This window comes from Moschus berezovskii, chromosome 3, assembly GCF_049115385.1.
Source record: "Moschus berezovskii isolate FMDL1 chromosome 3, NW_MosBer_1.0, whole genome shotgun sequence".
In the NCBI taxonomy this organism is placed as follows: Eukaryota; Metazoa; Chordata; class Mammalia; order Artiodactyla; family Moschidae; genus Moschus; species Moschus berezovskii.
Window position 1 is genome coordinate 81,544,291 of NC_142462.1, and position 17,929 is coordinate 81,562,219.

The 17,929-nt window shown below is 36.8% G+C and overlaps 1 protein-coding gene across 5 annotated transcripts in view; it reads left to right on the forward strand.

Moving 5' to 3' along the window:
* Window positions 1-17,929, forward strand: part of ADAM22 (ADAM metallopeptidase domain 22) — a 245,465-nt gene that overhangs the window by 213,370 nt on the left and 14,166 nt on the right. The window contains exons 26-31 of one of the 5 annotated variants that reach the window (XM_088834611.1): window positions 5,554-5,748; window positions 8,047-8,147; window positions 8,491-8,557; window positions 10,761-10,871; window positions 13,073-13,159; window positions 14,481-14,510. In XM_088834611.1, the coding sequence (XP_088690737.1) occupies window positions 5,554-5,748; window positions 8,047-8,147; window positions 8,491-8,557; window positions 10,761-10,871; window positions 13,073-13,159; window positions 14,481-14,510 (591 nt within the window). The remainder of the gene's footprint in view (window positions 1-5,553; window positions 5,749-8,046; window positions 8,148-8,490; window positions 8,558-10,760; window positions 10,872-13,072; window positions 13,160-14,480; window positions 14,511-17,929) is intronic. The other 4 variants (XM_088834612.1, XM_088834614.1, XM_088834613.1 and 1 more) reach the window with 4 other exon arrangements.

Here is a 17,929-nt window from a genome sequence, read left to right on the forward strand (position 1 = left end):
AATAATGACCTTGCTCTGGAGTCACTGACTTCTATCATTAATGGAGAAAGTAAAACTGAAACAAAATTATTTAAATAAAGGAAATAGACTTCTTCGTGACATGTTTTAAACTCTGTGGCCAAAAAACACTGAAGAAGAGCTGAAGCTACTTATGCTTTCTGTTGGGTAGATATTGATCAGTTATACCAGAAATGTAAGTTTGGTGGCTTTCTTCAGTGAAAAATAAAATTATACTACAAAGATTAAAAACTGGTGATTTAGCTCAATTTCCATAAGAATTAAGGCTGTAGTGTAATTTAATATTGCTGACTATTTGAAAAGGAAAGCACAGTGTCATAAATACATAAGCAAAATTGTTATGGTGCTTTAAGACGTGTTCTCACCAGGGATATTCTCCAGAATAAAGGAATTGCCCACATTACCAAAAAAAAAAAAAAAAAAAAAATGGTTAATATGTAAACCTGAGCACCAATTTCTTATTCTAACTCAATATATGCATAGGTACAGTTAAGAAAATTTTTGTTAGAAATCTTTTTTGTGCCTGATGTAATTTCATGCCTCTTGGTAATCCTGGGAGTATTACCAGTATATGATGAATACTGAATCACCATTTCATCAATCTGGACACTCTTTGAAGTTGAGTTCATATATTGAGAGTTGTCACTTTTCAGCAGGTACCATTTTTTTAAATATATAAAAAAGCACAAATTTTATTTATATTTGCCCTTATGATTGTCTGTAGCTAATGATTCTTAGGGTTATATGAAAAGTGAAAATGAAGTCGCTCAGTCTTGTCTGACTCTTTGCAACCCCATGGACTGTAGAATACCAGGCTCCTCTGTCCATGGGATTTTCCAGGTATTATATAGGATTATATAATAATTGTTAAAATGGATAAACTGCAAGGGATGAACTTTAGATGAGGAAGTTGTGAGTATATAAATGTCTTCTGAAGGACTGTCTTTTATTAGAATGTATCTTAGTGGTTATAGAGAAGGTGATAAGACCAATGAACCAAAGCCTACATTAGGAAATTTACAGTCATCTGAAAATATCTAAAGATATTCCAGTAAAGATGTGCCCAATTCCAAAGAATGCCAGGGAATAGAAATAAAAATTTGAGTTGCTTTTAAATTAAGTTTTGCTCTGAGGTTCCATGGTGGGAGGACCAATCTAGAGTGAATCAGAAATATACCTGCTAGTATGTGGTCTTGGGAAATCAGTTAAACTTTCCCCAATTCCAAATGCAGGCAAAGTTCTTTGTAATCTGTGAAGGTTTCTAGTAAGGAAAATTATGAATATGTGGTCTCTGAAGACTTTGTGTTTCCCTAATCCTCAGATGAAAGAGATAGGTAGGTATGGTTGTCCTTAAAGAGTAAGGCAGCATTCCTGACATGAGTGAGGCCCACACATCCTGGTGTGAAAGCATTGGTGAACATACAGCTTTGCTTTGACACTAAATACATATTAAGTATATAGCCAGTTATGAGATTCTTTAATTAATGATACAATGGCTCAGAAATGCCAAACTCAGCATAGCTTTCAAATGACTGGAAATGTCAGGCAAGTAATTCTGTGAAGAAACCTGATAAGCTGGTAAATTTTCCCACCAGAGAATGTGTCCCCCAGGTTTTCGTTATATTGAAGGAATGTGTGATAAGTTTAATTTCATGTCTAGCAAAAAGATTAGAAGCAAGCCCTTTTTTTCTTTTTCTTTTTGTTTATAAGCTGCCTAATAAAAGATAGAAGCCCCACTCTGGGAGACAGAACTTCATACATTAATTATATCACTTTAGATCTGCCAGGGTTGGTGACTTCCCTGGTGGTCCAGTGCAGGGGGCGAGGTTAGATCCCTGGCTGGGGAACTAGGATTCCAAATGCTGTGAATATGGCAAAAATAAATAAATAAATATAAATCTGCCAGTATCATCTTGTGAAGGACGAGGAGCCAAGGTGAATTCTTAGATATCGTCTAGTTAGAAGGATGACTATTGATTATTTTCTTTAAAATCTCCAGTAAGGAAGGCCTCCATCTATTTTTTAGTTGATGCTATTATTTCTATTTTAGCCTAATTGCTTTAGGAGTTAGCAGCTATATACTTTGCAATAAGAATTAGAAGTTTGAATTTTAGTTTTCAGGCAGTTTTGCAAATAGCAATAGAATAAACTTGGATTTATAAAGCATCCTTATTCAGGTGCAATTAAACTTGGATTTAATTCAAGTTAAATTGAATTCATTAAACTTGGGTTTATAAAGTATTAAACTTGGATTTATAAAGCATCCTTATTCAGGTGCAATATTCTTTTGTCTGAAATGAACATACATTGTTGAACATACGTAATATGAATCAGAATAAATAATTAGTTCATATCTTCCTGATCCATACCTTAAGCAGAAACCCCCTTCCCCATTTCTTTTCTCTCTCTTACCTGTTTTAGCTACTTTACTTTCTGCTTGTAAACCTCCCTCCTTTTTTCCCCCAAGACTTTCTTAGGTTTTTAGTTTTTTTAATATTATTATAGTGATATTCATGCATCTGTCAATGTGACTTAGTACACAGTAAACAACATTTCTTCAGACAGCAATGTGACAATTCCAATAGCAGACAGCCCGGATACCAAAAAACCTTTGAAAAAGTGCCTCCTTCAGTCTTAAGGTTAAAACTTAATTTTTTTCATTATGATCTCATTTTGAGTATGTGTAAGAATTATAAAGTTAAATATTATGGTTCAGCAGACCCTTTAAGGAAAGATCAAACTTCTCTTATAACAGGAATCCTTTTTGAGGAAAAATAATTTAGCTAAATAAGTTTTATTTTCTTTTGGTTATTATTTATAGAAAAATTCACTCACATGTCTAAAATGTTTGCTTGTGATGTGGGAAATTTAAGGTAATTTTTCCATTATAAAACTTAGTACTGATCAGGTCACCTAATTCCAAAATTCTAAGAAACTAGTAAAATTTAGGAAGAAAAGCATAAAGACTAGAAAAATAAATTCGGTTTTAACACATTTAAAGCTATCACTTACTTGGTCATTTGTGGTCTTTTATAACAAATGATGAAGTAGTATTTTATTGAACATAGGGTCCTGATATTCTCTATCTTCACTAAAGGTTAATCAGGAAGAAGTAGGTTTGTAATAAGATATAATTGGATATTGAAAAAATAATAAATTTCTGGACAGTGAAGGCTGTTAAATAGTATTAAAAGATCTTTAACAAAGTTTATCATGTTATTAACATTTTTATGCATTTACTGCGTGAAGGAGTTACATACATTCTTTGTGGAATTTTAAGAAGAATGCAGTGTAATTTCTTCATTTTAAAGACTTCATGGTAGAGATAGAGAAGAGTCTAGTTTGCCTGGGATGATAAAAGCAAAGCCATGACCCTCAAAGTTCACACACTTAAACTTTCCTTTCAACCCTTTGACTGAAGCCCATAGTTTATGACATGTGTAGCATTTAGGATGTTTGTGTGCAGTGTAAAAGATGAACATGGACTGCAGAGAAATTACATTGAAGGATTTGTAAACCATGCTTAGCTAAACAAAGAGGCAAAACCATTGAGCCCCATGCATTGTGAGAAGCAGTCCATTTAAGTCTGCAGTCTCAGATAAGTGAACCCTTGGTAAATGCCTGAATGCCAGAACCATGTAAAGAAAGACTAATTTGGTCGCAAAGTCAAGTAAAGTCACAACTTGTATTTATTTAATTTGAATTTATGGGCTTCCCTGGTAGCTCAGCTGGTAAAGAATCCACTTGCAATGCAGAAGACCCTGGTTTGATTTCTGGATCGAGAAGATCCCCTGAAGAAGGGATAGGCTACCCACCCCAGTATTTTTGGGCTTCCTTTGTGGCTCAATCAGTAAAGAATCCACCTGCAATGCAGGGGATCTGGGTTTGATCCCTGGTTTGGGAAAATCCCCTGGAGGAGGGCATGGCAACCCACTCTAGTATTCTTGCCTGGAGAATCCCCATGGACAGAGGAGCCTGGCAGGATACAAACCATGGGGTTGCAAAGAGTCAGACACGACAGAGCAAGTAAGCACAGCATATAAATTTGAATTTAGTGAGGCACATCTCGTCAGCTTATAAAAATTATCATTAAAGGTAATAGTGATAAAAATGACTTGTTAACCATAAGGATTATTATTGGAAATGTAATAATGGGATGTTCTTTGGCATTCTTTTATAAGTATTAATATGATAAAAAAGGCAATTTTCCTACCTGAGGCAACTTACAAAACTTTGATTTTATTTTATTTTTTAAAAAATTAATAGAGCATTTTACTGATAGGAGGCAAGTCAGAAAATATGATTCCAGAGAGTTAAAGATCTCTTCCATAAACAGATATATAATTTGTGTTATTAACAGTATAAATATGGGAATTACATGTCTTTTCTATAAAATTAATGTTTCATAATATACTGGGAAAAAAAGATTTCATTTATGATCTGAAGTCACAAATACTTTGAAAGAATATGTATCAAAGAATTATGTTAATCCTGCACACAAATCTAATGAGAAATTTGATTTCCTTAAAGAGGAGAGGTAGATCACACAAGTTAGTATAGGTGCTTTATATCAGTTGTAAAATTTTATTAAACATGCCTATCTGGGGGTCATGCACTGGCAAAAGATCAGATTAACTACCAAAGTAGGAGCATTGACAAGGCAGCCCTATCTAAAGTTTTCTACCCTGTTCCCTTAGCAGAAGTAATAAAAATATGTTCCTATCTCAGTTGATTCAAAATCAGAGCAAATGGAGTTGGTAATAGTGCAGACTATGTAGATTTTCCCTTGTTGGAGATAAAGAACTGAGGTCATCCACCAGCCACCTATAAGTATCTTTCTGTAGTATCAACAAGAATTCCACTATTTTTCAAGTCTTTCTTCCTCTTGCTAAATTATCTTCCTTTACATATTCTAGCGTGCAGTTATAGAATTACATTTTTGATTGACATTTGAATCTCTTTCAATTTCTTTATATTCCTGCTGAATGAATAGTGAGGCCCCAGATTGTATAGAGAATTCAAATAATTTATTTGGATTAAATTATAGAACAGTTTAGAAATCAATCAGTTCTTTTAAGGCCAAATCAAGATTACATTTATAGTATTTAGAAATTACGAATAGTTTACACACCGCAGTGAAAAAAAGGATACCTTATCTGGGCAAGGACTGTCTGTCTTGATATGTCTCCTTCAACACCAGGTTTTTTTTTTTGTTTGTTTGTTTTTAAAGACAAAATGGCAATTAACATCTCTAAGTGTAATGAAGTTGCAGTGAAAAACCTCATCTTTTCATATTTTTCCCCGAAGCAAGGGTATATTCATCCAGATTGTAAAGACTTCAGTGATTGCATTTCCGACCTCTAAAATTAGAATGACTTTAACTTGTCACATTTATTAATAATCTTACACGTTGTTATAGATTTGATTCATGTAGATCATTATCCCTACCTCTTTTTTCCTAAAATAATATTTGTATATGTCTGTGTTCATGTGTGTGTCTTGTTTTCTGACTCTGAAATGTTTATTATGCCTTAGACAGTTACCCCAGGGAGATTATGTAAAAAAGCCTGGAGATGGCGACTCTTTTTATAGCGACATTCCTCCTGGAGTCAGCACAAACTCAGCATCTAGTTCTAAGAAGAGGTCTGCTTTTCTGTCGCATTTTCAGATTTCTACCTGTTCCATCACACATTATTCCATTAGTCAGAACATTTCATTATTTTGCAGCAGGTTTGATTACTTCTTCCTTCTTTCTTGAATGTTAAAAAATAGTATCCTTTGTTCTTTGATTACTCTACTTCAAAATGCCATATGCTCAGAACCAGTGGTTTAACAAATCAGGCCAGAAAACCAAACAAAAGAAAACTAAGCAAATAACAACCCTAAGTCTATATAGAAACTCCAGGGTTTTTCAATCTTGCTCTTCTACTGTTTCAGAAACTACACATAGTATTTTATTGTATTTTAAATGGTGAGCTTTATGTCATGTTTGGTAGTCAAAGAAAAAGGTTACTGTCACGCTTCAGTAAAAGCAGTTGTTAAAATAAATTGGTAATAGAAATGCTGCATTGAATTTTTTTAATTTTAAATTTATCAAAGCTAAGCTTGCTGTGAAAAAACGATTGCTTCTCTGTGAATCATATATTTGAATATTATGATTTTGCCTTTCATTCCTGGAATGATTAATTCTAGACTTTATAATTTAGAGCTGGTTGCCAAATTAATTTAAGCATTTTTAATATTTGAGTTTTATAGCAGTCCAGATGGGGTTAATATATTATTTATATGTCTTAAACTTGAAGGCTGTATTCTTGCTCTATGGTCTTAAGATATATAAGAGCATTTAAAATTCTGCATGCTTTATAAATGCTTAATAAAGTAAGCAGATAGAAGAAATAAATAGAATGTTTTAGGAAATGAGACCTTCATTCACATTGAAAAAAAGCTTAAATATTCCTCTGGAAGAGTTTCTTTAAAATTGTTGGTATGGCTGTAATGTATACTTTGGGCATAGTAGTTCCTTATAGACTGAAAGGGAAATTGCTATTTTATTGAAAAGAAACATGATCTCTTCTGGAGTTCTAAATAGAGTAACCTGCAAAAATTCTGCAGTGGATCACACTCTTTATAAACATCAGGAAAAAAAAAATGGAAGGAATTAGTGAGATTTGAGAACTCTGTGGAACTGTCCTCAGCATAAAGGATTGTTTTTTACTCAGATAACATAGCTTAAATCTAAAGTTAAATTATTAGTCTTTGCATAAGGAGTACAATTCTATAGAAGGATGTTCAAACATTTTATTCTTTTAATTCATTGGGTACTTTTTAGCTAAGAGAATAATCTTTTCTTAAAATCCTCACAGTATATATTTTCCTGATCAAATATTTAATTTTAAATCAAATCACATGGTAAATAACTGTAGAAATCTATAGATTCCAGGAGAATTTCTATTGTTCTTTTGTACAAAATAGGAGTTACTCTATACTTAGCAAATAATGGTGAAAAATCTAGGGAATTGCATAATAATTGTGCTGAGTTCCATTTATTTTCATTCATCAGTAGAAGGTTCCTTTTAAAATAGATGTTTTTTAGCAATTAACTGGAATGATATATGGAAAAGATTTAAATTACAGCACTATTTTCTAATGTACTTCAAGAAGAGCTTAAAATATTGATTTGAATCTTTACCAGATTTTAGCAAAATCTCAATGGGTTTTGACTTTTAAACAATTAAATATTGTACCAAATTATGTGATTCCTCCTAAGTATATGCAGTTTGTCAAAATGCTTTTCTTATGTGGTTCAAGGTAGGTGTGTAAATTTTGCTTCTTGTAGACAATTCATTTAAAGATGGCAGGACACAAAGAGCAGAAGGGCTTAATGGTGCATGGACTTTGTGAGAGAAAACTCCATGATAAACATCTGACTCAATTCAGTTATTGGACAGTTCACCAACAGTACCGTATTTGGGAGGGGGGTGCATATTAGTGGAGACAAATGCCAATTTTCAGAAAATAATTTTATTGTTTAAGAAAACCTAAATATTAGGTTTTGATAAAGATTTGTCTTTGATAAAGGTTAACCAGGTTCAACTGAGCAGTTCTTATTGAAATCTCTTGAAAGTCCATGTTCTCATAATACTTGAATGGAAGCCATTGCTTTACAATTAAGAAACATCTATGGTGGGACCCCATTATAACTTGCTGCATGGATTATGTAACTGAAATATGTAGTGTATTTGCTCTGTGTGATTCTTGGGAATGTAATTGGCTTGCACTGTATCCTGATACTTTTCAATTACAAACTCTTGTAATGGGGTTCCATTGTATTTGACTTTTCTTAAATTGAATGTTGTGTAATTCTGCCTTCTTCATGAAGACTTTCATGTTTTCTTCATTCTTTCATTTCAGATTTTTTCTTTCTTGATTTATTTTAATGCTCAGTAATGCTTAGAAATGTTGCTTACTGATTTCAAAACATTCGTTTGATTATATTTTTGAACAGTATATACACATTTTCAATTTCAGGTCAAATGGACTGTCTCATTCTTGGAGTGAAAGGATTCCAGACACAAAACATATTTCAGACATCTGTGAAAATGGACGACCTCGGAGTAACTCTTGGCAAGGTATAGGGCAGCGTTCTGAACCCATCTGTCCACATAATCTTAATTCTGTATTGTGTAGTGCCTGGTTATAAAGACTTGTTCTTTTTCATTAATTCTTCAGCTCTTCTCCCAACAGAGAGGAGGACATTTCTTATGAGAGAATCTGGTTCTTTTTTCTTGGTTGGGAAATGATGGGATTTGGTAGCACCAGTGCGCTGGGTACATGAGAAGGCTGCACAGTGCTCTGAAGCCCTGTGTTCGGGGCTGGTGCTGTTGTGAATTGCATTCACTTAAATACAGTGTAATTAAACACACAGAAATTGTTTTTTTATATTCAAATCTAGCCATAAACCATCTTTTTCAGGTAACCTGGGAGGCAACAGAAAGAAAATCAGAGGCAAAAGATTTAGACCTCGGTCTAATTCAACTGAGTAAGTCTGAACCTCTAATGGAAAAAGACCCTGCAAGGTCCTGTGTAATTAGTGTGAAATGTTAATTAACCTGATCATCATAGAACTGTTAAACATGCCTCTGGGTCTTGGTTTTGTCTTTTTAATCCTTTTATATTTATTTATTTTGCTGTTTTAAAATTAACCATGGCTTTTCTCTTTTACATAGGCATCTCCGCAACTGTGCCCATACCAATACCCCCTGATAGTTGGGGGGCTCACCCTCGCTGCAGGCTTTGTCCTCCAGTAACCTGCCATTGTGGTGTTTTGGTTCCGTTTGAAGGGAATTTTGATAACATTCCTTTCTTCTCATCGCCCGGGGTCCAGCCATTTCAGAGGGGTCACCTTTCCTCTCCCCAATATTCACACAGCCTAGAAGCATCAGGGGGAAGTTTCCACTGTACTAGAGCATGAGAACTGCTCGCAGTGTGAAACCACCGCTCCCAGGGCTTCATGGCCATCTAAGCATTCTCTCAGACTACTGGAATATGGGTCCCTTTAAAATTTTCCTTCTGAGGACATTTCAAAGGCTATTTCCCTAAACTTGCTCTTTAACAGAGTCATTGTCACTGAATGCAACGGTCTGTATTTTAAACAATAGCCATGTGTTTTTTAAGTCGGATGGGGTGAGCAGTTACGTTTAAAGTCATTTATAGTGAGGTAAACACCATACACTTTTAAAATTTGTCTCTCCACTTAAGCAAAATCAAGCAAAACCAAGTTTCTTAAAACCTTTATCTCCCATCATGGAATAAAACACATCCTTAGTTTTCTTCTGGACCTTGCCACCTGGTTTTAATTAACCATAGTTTTTGGACCTACCTAATTATTATTATTATGTATTTCTCATTGCAGTGCTAGTGATTATTCCCTGGATCTCTATTGCTTCTTCATGTGTTAATACTTTAAAAATCTGAATAGCAGATATTTGTTCACTGCTTGTCAGAAACTCATATTAGCTTTTCCATCATATACCCTACCTTTTTCAGTCCAGGACAATAACATTGCCCTGAAATTTGGAGCTTCCTGCTGATGGTATTGTCTTGTAAGTGGCTTGTCAGTTTACTAGAGGATATGTTACCTTAGCAACAAAAAATAGGTTCCAGTGATACCATTGCATGGTCCAGAATGGCATCATAGAACTCCATCACAAATAACTAATCTGTTAGAGTTTATCTTATATATTCCCAAAGTGCTTGGATGCTTTAGGGCTCATCATGGATAAACTCTTGGAATGTTTGATTTGTTTTGCATGAGGTCACCTGGTAAGAGCTTCTTAGCTTATCTCAGTTGCTCACAAGAGTACAGGTAAAACTGCTGAATGTTCTTCAGGACTTCCTTTGTGTAACTGTGTAGTGTTTTAACAGTATTTCCTGTAACAAGGCTTTGAAAACTCCTAAGTGAACAACCACCAAATATCCAATATTGCATTAAAACCATGAGTTTAGGACCCAAGGAATACTTGGTGTTTAGTGACATTTTCTAGCAAATCACTTATTTTTTAAAATTATTTATCATGCAACAAATATTATGATACTGTAGACAGCCCTTGAGAAATCTTGCCTGTGAGATAATTACTACATTTAATAAGTCATCATAATGGAATCATCATTATGAAGAGGTATTAAGGATGCTCTCAGATTTTTCAGACTTTCAGATTTGGTTACATGACCCATATAAGCTAAACAGAACCAAGTTTGTGAAGCTGACCACTTCTCACATTCTCATATACCTTATTGTCCAGACACTATGGTTTGTTTTATTTTTCTTAAAAGAAATCCTAACACATAGCATATCAGGAATTATGTCAACAGTTTTTTTTAATACTTCCCATGTTTATTAAATAATTGCAATTGCATCTGATATAACAATATCATTTGTGTGACTTATAAGAGGAGCAGTATGACCACAGACAAACATATCTTTTAAATTTTTTTTTAGGTTAAGAGTTACTATCAGGTCCATTATTTCAACATTCCCTTTAGTATCTGATCATCCCAAAGGATGATGAACATGAGTTCATTAAAGAAACCGTGCACCACAAATGCATACTGTGCTATAAAACATCCTTGTTTATTGTATTGTTTTTCCACTCAAAGCTTTTGCATCTTCCTCACTGTTGTACATGATGTAAAAACAAAAGGTTTTTGGCTTAGACTTTGTATTATATATTGTGTTTTTACAGGAGGGAGCCCCAAGCACCTGAGCCTGGGCACTCCCTCGCCCAGACAGTCCCATCCCAAGGCATAAGCTCAGGGGGCTCTGACAGCCCCCAGACAGGGAGTCTGGATCACAGGTCAGTCTCCACCTGCCCCTTCATTCTGGGCTGCCACTTAATCTCCCTCCAAGTCCCTTCCTTGGCTGAGAGCAGAGTCATTTGATCTCTGACTGACCGCCAACGTCTGCTCAGAGGTGCTCCTGGTCCAGCCAGCACCGGCTAATTTTCCTCTGCCTTTCCATTCTGGAGAACACAAAAGGGCTCTCCTATCGGGTTGAACGCTTTTTTTTTTTTTTGCATGTTGCGCTACAAGCCAAGTCAAGCCACGTAGGCAGATGCATCGCAATTTGATGAAATCTCATCACTCTAGCCAGCACGACCTAGAGATTATTAGGAGGTCCACTGTGACACGTTCATAGGCACATCCCCAGAGGGAACCTCAAGTGAGAGCTCTCTTCAGTGACTTAGCGTGAAGTGATCACAGCTTTCTGAGATGCACCCTGACACAGAGAGAAAGGCCTGACATGTGCAAGTCAGGCCACATGTCTGTAGGTTTCTTGGAACAGCCATGGCTGTTCCTTGGAGCTTCTAAGATTGACAGTGAAAGGAACACGTCTCTTCCTGGAAGTGGCCGACTGCCTGTGGGTGACTGCTGTGCGGCTATGTTTCACCCGGTAACAGCTGCATGGGCTTTTTCTACAGTTTTCCCCAGGCCAGAGCATTCACTAGCCTTTATGTGTGGCTGCACTTGCTTTTTTACTTTTTTCTTTCTGTTCAGAGTCTTAGTGGAAATCTTTATGCAAGTTTAAATTGGCTATCTCTGTCAAAAGCACAAGTTGGCAATGATTGTGGCTAAAGGCAAAAAGAAGTGTGAGTTGTGCCCAAGTTGGGTATTATCTTAGCAAAAATGGTCTTGTAAGCATGAAAAGCAAGCAAGCCCTTCCCTCAGGAGGGAACTGATGATGTTATTTTGTAGTGTACATTGGTTATAACTAAAAAGGAAAGGGAAACTTGAGGGAAAGCACTATGGAAATATAACCTAATATTGTTTATATAACTGGAAATGTATCTTGATTTAAATGTATCTACAAAAAAAAAAAACGCTAAATGTGGAGGCAAGAAGCAAACTTGAACCCCCCAAAAAGCAGTGTATTTTATAATTTCCCCTGGTTTGTTTTGAAATAACTTTAAACATTTTACTGAGCTTAAATCTTCACTGTCTATGGTATCTCTGGAAGTTACCTTTTAAATGAGAAATCTCAGTGTAAAATTTCCAAATTCGTCTGTGACTGAATTTGTTGAATCTTTATGTATTTGACAAGGGCATATTCTAAGAGGATGTGTTTTTGCTTGGCTCCCAGGGTAAAAATCAAAAGAAACTCTGGAAAAAATATAAAAACTCTTGTACTCATAATTTTCCTGCCTTTAACACCTTCCTTTGTGCAGTAATTCTGATGGAGACTTTGTCAGATCCATCAGGAAAATGTTAGCTAAGGTCATTATTGTCCTCTGACAGTCACTCACGCAGTGATCAGATACTCAGAAGGCAACTTCTGAGGCATTTCCTACTGGAAACATGAATGTGAAGTGCACAAAGGGGAGAAAAGATGGAATGGCAGCTGCACCTAAGTTACCGAAACCACCTCAAGATCATGGAGGCCTACTGGGACCATGCTGTGTTTTGGGGCTCCAGGATCAGAAGAGTGGGACCCTTTCTGCTCATTATAGAGCCAGCTGGATCACCTTTCTCCTAAACTCCAGCTTGGGATCTGCTCTCAGGAATGAGACAGAAACCGTGTAAAATCTTTCCTTCCATACTGGAAAGAGAGCTTGGCTTCTTTTAATTGTTCTTGGGATGTTATATTCTGAAACACCAGGTTGGAATTGCAGCCAACTGAATATTTTCAAAAAGGCCCATTATCATTTGAAAGCCAAGGAGACAAATGAGTGGTGGCCTGGAAAAAGCCTTTGGAGGTGGGTGAAGGGGGCTGCTGACATTACTCTGAAAGAGAGTTTCTGATTCACTTTGGGAAACCACTGGAAAGGCTTTCCCTGAAAGGTTGAATATATGCTAGAATGCCTTGAGCCTTCTTGTAGCTGAGTTAATTGTCATGTTGTTGTACAGACTGCCTCATATTCACCCAGCATCCATCCTGGTTTATTTGCCATAGTCACTTGCATTTAGAGGGTGAAGAACATCCTTGCTAAGCTTTGTGCTGTGTATTTTCAGATTTTCTATCTTGTTCTGCTTTCTTTGTTCCTTCCATTGCTTTCTGCAGGTATTTAAACCCATGGTTCAAAAGAGACTATAATGTAGCTAAGTGGGTAGAAGATGTGAATAAAAACACTGAAGGACCATACTTTAGGTATTTTATAAATTAATTTTATATCCTTTTCAAACTCTCCCAGCACATACAAATACTGTTGTGTGACTGGTTTTCTATCTTGTATCTCCCAATACAAGTTCCCATAGGTGGAAAAGGTTCTTATTTATTTGCTGCCTTTTGACTTCTGTTTTTGGCTTCATGAGCAAGTCTAGTTCTTTTCTGAATGTTTCAAATGAACATATTTGAAAGGGTTTCCATTTAGTGCATGTTCCTATCACCATCTTGAGCTTTTTAGTAGCTTTCTCTTCATGTTATGCTATGTAGTGTTCTATGGGCATGAAGCATACTTTCCACTAATAAAGAAGCACTAATAACCTGAACAATTTAATTTCTAGAACCTAGCAATTTCATAATGCATTTTTCCTACTTACTGCCTTAAGAGTACATAGTACATACAAAAACTCAAAGAAAAACATGAAAAGTAACTAAATGAAATGTAGTAGAATTTTACTTTCAGTAAAAGCAATTATTTGATGGAACTTGAAAATTATTGAGATTACTATTGACCACAAGAGCGAGTATGGAATGAGATGAGGCTTTGTTTGTTCAGTATGGCCATTTGCTACCGGAGAAGAGCTGTGCTGAGAAGGGTGTTAAGGATTCTCAAAAAAGCCTCTAAGGAATTTTTTATTCCATTGTAAGAATGTTGTTGTCTAACCCTTCAGGTAGAAATAGGAAAAAGTTCAGAAACACGATCTTGATTCACAAAAAGGCAGACAGACTATTCCTCTATATTGGAAACTAGCAAATTTACTCAATTCACTACAGCTCAGTTAACATTAGAGGTCAGCGAGAATTTCCAAGAGCTCCTAATGGCATTTTTTCTCTCTTTACAATATCAAACTGATTTCCTGGATGTAAATATATGCTTTAAATCTGACAACTTTGTGGACAGTTAATGTAAAGAAGCAATATAGACTCAATTACTACCTCTTTGGAGCATAACTTCAACAGTTAGCTTTCAGATTCCTTATTGCCATGACTTCGATCAGCATTGATCAGATATCAAAATATGTATGTTTTCAACTCTCAGCACCCATACAAGGTGGACTTTCTCTTCCAGTGTACCATTTAGTTTAGACATGTATAGTTTGAGAAAATGATTAGACCAACCTGCATTTTAATTTGATCCATACATTTGCATATAACTCAAGGAAAGCATAACCCTGCTTGCTCACAAAAATATCTCCTGCTTTTATACCCCATCTTCCCTCTTCTTCCCTGCCCCTCTGCTAATACCACTTTCCCACTGAACTTCATACACATACACTCACATTCAAACATCCCACCTCACCTATAGCTCCCAAGATGGCCAGCGTCAGGAAGACAGGTAAGATGATTTTGAATGTTACTTGGAATCTTGGCTCACCTGCGGTCCTACTTCTCCTTTTTATTTTCCTCAGGCTTGTGGGCAGATTATAATTTGTATCAGCCATGGAACCAAAACACAGTAACACAGTGACTTTGGTCCCATATGGGGTAGGGCTTACATGACCTAAATGGACTTAGCATTTTTGTAACACTGATTTGTGAAATGGTACTCCGGAAGAGTTGATTCACCTCCCCTGGGTGAGCTGAGTAGTTTATGTGGCTCCCAGAGCAGAGTTCACATTTTTTAAAATCAGCACCCAGGTCTGCCCAGAAGCTGCATGAATAAATGCAATTTGGATGGGGGAATGCCTCAGCTTCCCCTGTTGCACGTGCAAAGCTGCAAGGGCAATGGTAGAGGGTTTCTTCATCTTCTTTCATGATGAGACATTGGTCCCTACAGTGGATAGTCATACGAAGAATTCCTTATTAAATACATATGTATGTTTAAAGGCTAGATAAAATTTAGTGGAGGGTTATAAGTTAACTGTCATTTAGGGGTTAATAAGGGTTATGCCTGTAAGACCTGAAAGTCAACATAGAATTTTTGTGGAAGTGGTAAATAATTGAGATGTTCCAGGGCTTAGAACATTTGATACTAACACAACAGAGTGAATTTCATCCACTGTCTGTCCACACCAAGCCTCAAATAGGAGACCCCAAAGGCTTATGCTTTGCCAACCCTATGCTTAAGCTCAGGTCTGCTTCGTCTGCCGCCAGGTCATTCATTCAGGATTACCTGCCAAAACCACCAATGAGGGCAAAGGTCACTTTATTAATCACCTGTGTGGTGTGGGGTTTGTGGCATCCTTATTAAAATGCAGTGGGGACTCTGACTACAGCAAACTGGTCCAAAAGACAGTCCAGCATTGAAAAAAGAAAAATGGTATCTATATTACTCTGAAGAGCAAAGCCAATGCAGGAAGATTTTGAGTGATCAGACTGCCTTGCTTGGGTTCCCTTACGCAGTTCTTATATGACAGTATTTGTTCAAATTGTTGTCAGTATATATTCAGATCATCACAAAGGAGCAGGTGAGGTCACAGTGAGCGCATTCTCCTTTCACAGCTAGATCCTGGGAGCAGTTCTGCTGGCGACAGTGCTTTACCAGCTTTTGGAAGGTTTCCTTAGTGATGTGTATTATCCACTTGATTACTCACTTCATCCGTGGTTTGTTAGTTCTTTTCCATGATCTTGTGGAAATGTAATAACTCTGGAAAGAAACTAATGATAATAACTGCCATGTATTGGGTGCTTGCATTGTTCCTTTATTTCTCGCAACATCATGAGATGTAGGCATTCTTATTTCCTTTCTGTGTATGGAGAATACTGAGGCAGAAGAGTAACTCGAGGTAACACAGCTAGTAAGTGTCTGAACCCAAATTACGAGCCTGGCTCTGACTCAGACATCTGTTCCTTTTCCATCAGACTACTATAACATTTGCATATGAACACAGCCAAGTGAATTAAGGGGTGGGCATGTGTCCCACGTGTGTGTGACTGGTTTTTGCCTGTTCTGAGGGACAGAAGTGAACCAAGATTGGCCTTGTCTGTGGACAGAAGGCAAACCCAGAGGGTCTGATGTAGCCCCCAAATACTCCACAATCCATCTGCACATGGACATACCTTCACTGTGTAATTCTCAATGGCACCCGTTATGATTATGGGTTGTTATGTTTTTTAAAAATGCAGTCATGATAATGGTTAGCATTTATCCAGAGTTTACTTTGTAAAGTGAATGAGCTGGGTTGGTGCTTGGTTTTCGGTGAAAGCCAGATTGGAACCACCAGGCAAGTAGCCAGGTTCAGAAAAGTGCCTGGAGGCGGTATTGAAGAAACATTTTTCTTAGATATTTGTGAAAATTTTGAAGTTCGTTTTCATTTTCCCTAAACTAACTTACCTTACCTTGTTCTCTCCTCTTATTCTGACTCCTGCTCTGGTGCTCTGCATCCCCCCTAGATAGTCCCCTGATGCTGTCACACATCACTCAATCCTCGACCTGAAGCCCCTCACCCCTGCTAAACTGTGCTGCTTGGTTTCTCTCCCTGTTAGGGTTCAAAGTGTCAGTTCAACTGGTGTGTTAATGTAAGAAGTAGTAACTGTGTAATTTCTTTGAGGTTCTGGAGGATACCTCTTTGTTTTTAACTCATTGTTGGCTTTGGCCAGGGAGATATTTGAGGGGGAAGCTGGACTTCCAGCATCCTCATTGGAATGGCCCTGTGTGTATACAAAGCTGATCACTTGGAACGATGACCAAGTGAATGGCTGGCATGACTTTGAAGCTATAAGCCAAAAATACCTCATGCTATGGACACACATGCACACAGCAACATGTTAAAAAGATGACTGAGTCTGTATGATCCCCTAAAGTAAACGAGGGTTAGTTGTTTGTGTACCTGACTCTTTTTCTGAACTTGGATGTCTTATCAGTAGTGATTAGGCTAAAAATCTGGACCCAGTTTAATATCCCTAATTTTAGAAGGATGTATTTAAATATTTAATACAACAGTATATGTTCACTTTGAACATAGTGAATTTGTTTCCTAAAGATCACAGTCCTATTTGAAATGTTTTCCTAAAATTGAAAAAAAAAAACACATTAATTTCTGAGTTAGAAAAAGATGCAGTATGCAGTAGTACATTGCTTTAATAATACTTTAGAGGATTTGCAGTATTTATATATTCTTAGTTCCACCCATCTTCTCTTCAGTGGAGAGCTTTAATACAAGAGGCATCAAACAGTTGCAATATTCTGACAGTTCACATGAAGGACCATTTGGTCCTGGACATTTTCCAAAAATAGAGGAAAAAGTAGGAATTACAGATTAAAAGCAAACTGAGTCATTCTTGATTCTTAAAATTGAATCAAATCTTAGGATTTGTAGGAAAAATTATTTTCAAACCTTAACTTGAATTCAGTGTCCATAAAATAGAAAGTGACTTGAAAACTATAGCAAAACCAAATCTGTGGATAGGAATGAAAATTTAGAATCAGGGAGGAAAAGTTATCTTTATTTGGTGCAGGCAGTACAGTCAAGTGCAGAAGGCAATGGCTCCCCACTCCAATACTCTTGCCTGGAAAATCCCATGGATGGAGGAGCCGGGTAGGCTGCAGTCCATGGGGTCGCTAAGAGTTGGACACGACTGAGCAACTTCACTTTCACTTTTCACTTTCATACATTGGAGAAGGAAATCGCAACCCACTCCAGTGTTCTTGCCTGGAGAATCCCAGGGACGGGGGAGTCTGGTGGGCTGCCATCTATGGGGTCGCACAGAGTCGGACACGACTAAAGTGACTTAGTAGCAGCAGCAGCAGCAGAAGGCTACCCCATCACCAACACTCACAGGCTAAATCAGTCACTTACAGCAGGTGAAATGCAC